At 51.6% G+C, this 2944-nt stretch overlaps 1 protein-coding gene across 1 annotated transcript in view; it reads left to right on the forward strand.

The window, feature by feature from the left end:
• Positions 1 to 2003, forward strand: part of TDRD9 (tudor domain containing 9) — a 145201-nt gene extending 143198 nt beyond the window's left edge. Inside the window, exons 32-33 of the mRNA XM_007944622.1 lie at positions 730 to 802; positions 1902 to 2003. Of these exons, the coding sequence (XP_007942813.1) occupies positions 730 to 802; positions 1902 to 2003 (175 nt within the window). The remainder of the gene's footprint in view (positions 1 to 729; positions 803 to 1901) is intronic.
• The last annotated feature ends 941 nt before the right edge of the window (positions 2004 to 2944 follow it).

Here is a 2944-nt window from a genome sequence, read left to right on the forward strand (position 1 = left end):
CAGCTCTTCCTGTCGTGCGTGTGCGTGTGCACGATGCTGCCCCCAGCCGCCAGGGCCGTGGGGGGGTCAGGTCTTGTTTTTGGTGGCAGTCTTGTTTCTAAATCTCCCTCACGTTTCAGGGCAGTCTGCCACCTGCTGCATGCCCCACGCAGGACCATGGCTGTGGCTAGTAAAACTGTGCCCCCCCCCCCCCCCGTTTACTGCTGAGTCAGCTGTTCTGCAGACAGTGCTCAGCTCCCTCTGGTGGCAGTGAAGCCACTGGGCGTGGCCGGCCACCCTAGGGCCAGTGCTGGAGCGAGCAGGTGGGTGAGAGCAGCCCTGGCAGGAATACCACAGCCACCCTGCTCCGGCCTGGAGCTGGGCACACGCTTCGGAACTGCTCTGCCTCAGGTGGATGCCTCAGGTGGATGCCTGGGGCTGTGCAATGGTGGTTCCCGTGCTCTCACCTGGCGTCGTAGTTGTGTTTGGTGAGAAGACTCTCAGGTCTTTCTGTACTCTTGCTGCGTGAATTCCGTGTCTCTCTGCCTTCTTAAGTGGGTGGCATTGTCCGTGAGGCAGCACATGGGACATTTCTCTGTTTGACTGTGCTTTGAATAAATGTTTTCTCTGACTTTTGACAAAATTACTGTAGTACAATTCTGAGGGAAAATAGGATTTTTAAAAACAATCACAGTGTTTTTATTATTAATGTATAACTAAAGTAATTTCACTTTTTTCATTAAATTTTAGCTTGTTCTGTCAGTTGAAGCCACGAGAGAGAGTTGTCCCTAAGTGGTATGAAAAGCCGTATGAGTGGAATCAGGTGAGTGACGAGCCGATGGGCTGCCAGAAGTGGAGAGACAGGCCTCTCTGGGGCCACTCAGGGTCAGGCCACAAGTCGGCAGGGGACGTGGAGAGTAGGGGACTCGAGGCCGAGTGGGGTTGCTGTGGTGACCGGGCAGCTGCACAGGGGAGTGGGCCTGTGCAAGGCCTGGGAAGACTGTCAGTCCCCAGCCACTGTCTGGAATTGTGGGATAGCGAGTTGCATTGGCCTGGGTTGGCCCCTTGTCTCTCATGGCCTGTATGAAAGCACTTTGCAGCTCTGACACTCGGCTTCTCATCAGTGTTTGGTCATAACAGTTGCACATGGGGCAGACTCACCCTGGGCACCTGGTAGAGTACTGGCTAAAGCTGACTTCAGTGGGGGAACCACGGGGAGGGCTTGAGCTGAGCCCCAAGCAGACATGCCTTCAGAGCAGCCCTGCTGGGCGCTGGTCCTCATCCCTCTGGCCAAGCATGCCAGGAGAGGCTGCTGCCACTGTGAGAAGCCCTGCCTCACCGAGTGGCCCTCACTGGCTCCCTCAGGGTGTCATGTCACCGAGCGTTCCACTGTAGCCACAGGCCACTGGCCTTCAAAGTGGCACTTCATTGGGGTGCTGTTGTCGGCCCTCCCGGGCTTTAATGCGCTTCATGAAGTCTGGTCCTGTTAGTGAGCAGAAATGTGTAGTGTTTTTTGAGAAAGTTACCATGTTAATGAGGATTTGCAGTTGAAATACCAAATACAGACTGTGAAGTGAAGGGGCCCTGGTGGCGCAGTGGCAAAGCGCTCAGCTGCGGACTGGAGGTTGGCGGTTCAGACCCACTCAGCAGCTCCACAGGAGGAAGACGAGGCGACCTGCTTCTGTGAAGATTACGCCTAGAAACCTGGGGGTGGTTAGATCCTGTCGACAGCATGTTGTCGCCGAGGCACTCATAGCAGTGGTGGGAGGAGCATTGAGGGAAATTGACAGCACACTTGCTGGTATCTTACGTACCAGTCTGTGTGCACATGCATAGTTGTATGTGTTTATTTTATTTCTGTTATGGATAGAAAGCTCACCCTATAATAGTGAGCCTGACTGGCCCTTGGCTTGTCTTGCTAGGTTGACCCCACACTAGTCATGGAGACGGCTGACTGGGAAGGCAGCAGAAGGAAGAGCCCCTTTCTCTACCAGCTCCATAAGCTGGTTGTGCTGGCCACCTAGCTGTCGGTGGACACGTCCAGACCTTGTCTACATCAGTGGAAACGTGGCTCCCAGATAGACTTCTCTGCACCTGTGATGACAGTAGACTCTGCTCCCGGCTTCATGAAGGCCACCTGCCCCAGGCCCTTTCCCACACAGGTAGCTGGGGGGTCCATTCAAGTGGGAAAGGTGGGAGTGGCCAGCTTTTCTGAAGACAGAAAATCACGGTATCAAATATTTGGAAAAATTTGTTTTGAAAGAAGGCTTTGTTTGGAGAAAGAGCTGTATTTGACTTTAAATTTAGTAAGGCAACTGTAAGTGGCTGATGTTATGTGTCCAATTCCAGAATGTGCTTGTTCTATATTCAATCATAGTCAGGACACTGCGGGGGACAGCTTTGCGTTTAAAACCATGTGGCATCTTCTCAGTTCCTCCCCGTCCCCCATGAGGGAAAACATTTAATTTTGGTAAAAGTGACTTGAGCTTTGTACATTTTAGGTTTTTAAGTCACGGTTCTTCATCCATGTCTTGAAATCACAGTGTTCACCTGGTGACCAGTCTGTCTGTGTTAAACAATAAAAACATTAGACTAAGCTGCTGTTGATGGTAGTTTGTAGTCAGTACATTGAAGTGTATGTCATTCTAAAAACTCTAGTTTTATAAAATTAGTAGATAAAGGGATGTACAGCCCCTCCCCATGTCATCGAGTCTGTTTTGACTCACAGCACCTCTAGAGGACAGAGTGGAACTGCCCCTAGGGTTTCCAAACTGTCAATCCTTACAGAACCAGACTGCCCCATCTTCTCCCACAGACTGGCTGGCGAGTTTGAACCACCAGCCTTTCAGCTAGCAGCCCAATGCCTTGTCCACTGTGCCACCAGAGCTCCTTCAAAGGGATATAACCAACAACCAAAACCAAACTTACTGCCATTGAGTCAATTCTGACTTACAGCAACTCCCTT

Source organism: Orycteropus afer, unplaced genomic scaffold, assembly GCF_000298275.1.
Source record: "Orycteropus afer afer isolate SDZICR_OR568_19922 unplaced genomic scaffold, OryAfe1.0 scaffold00128, whole genome shotgun sequence".
In the NCBI taxonomy this organism is placed as follows: Eukaryota; Metazoa; Chordata; class Mammalia; order Tubulidentata; family Orycteropodidae; genus Orycteropus; species Orycteropus afer.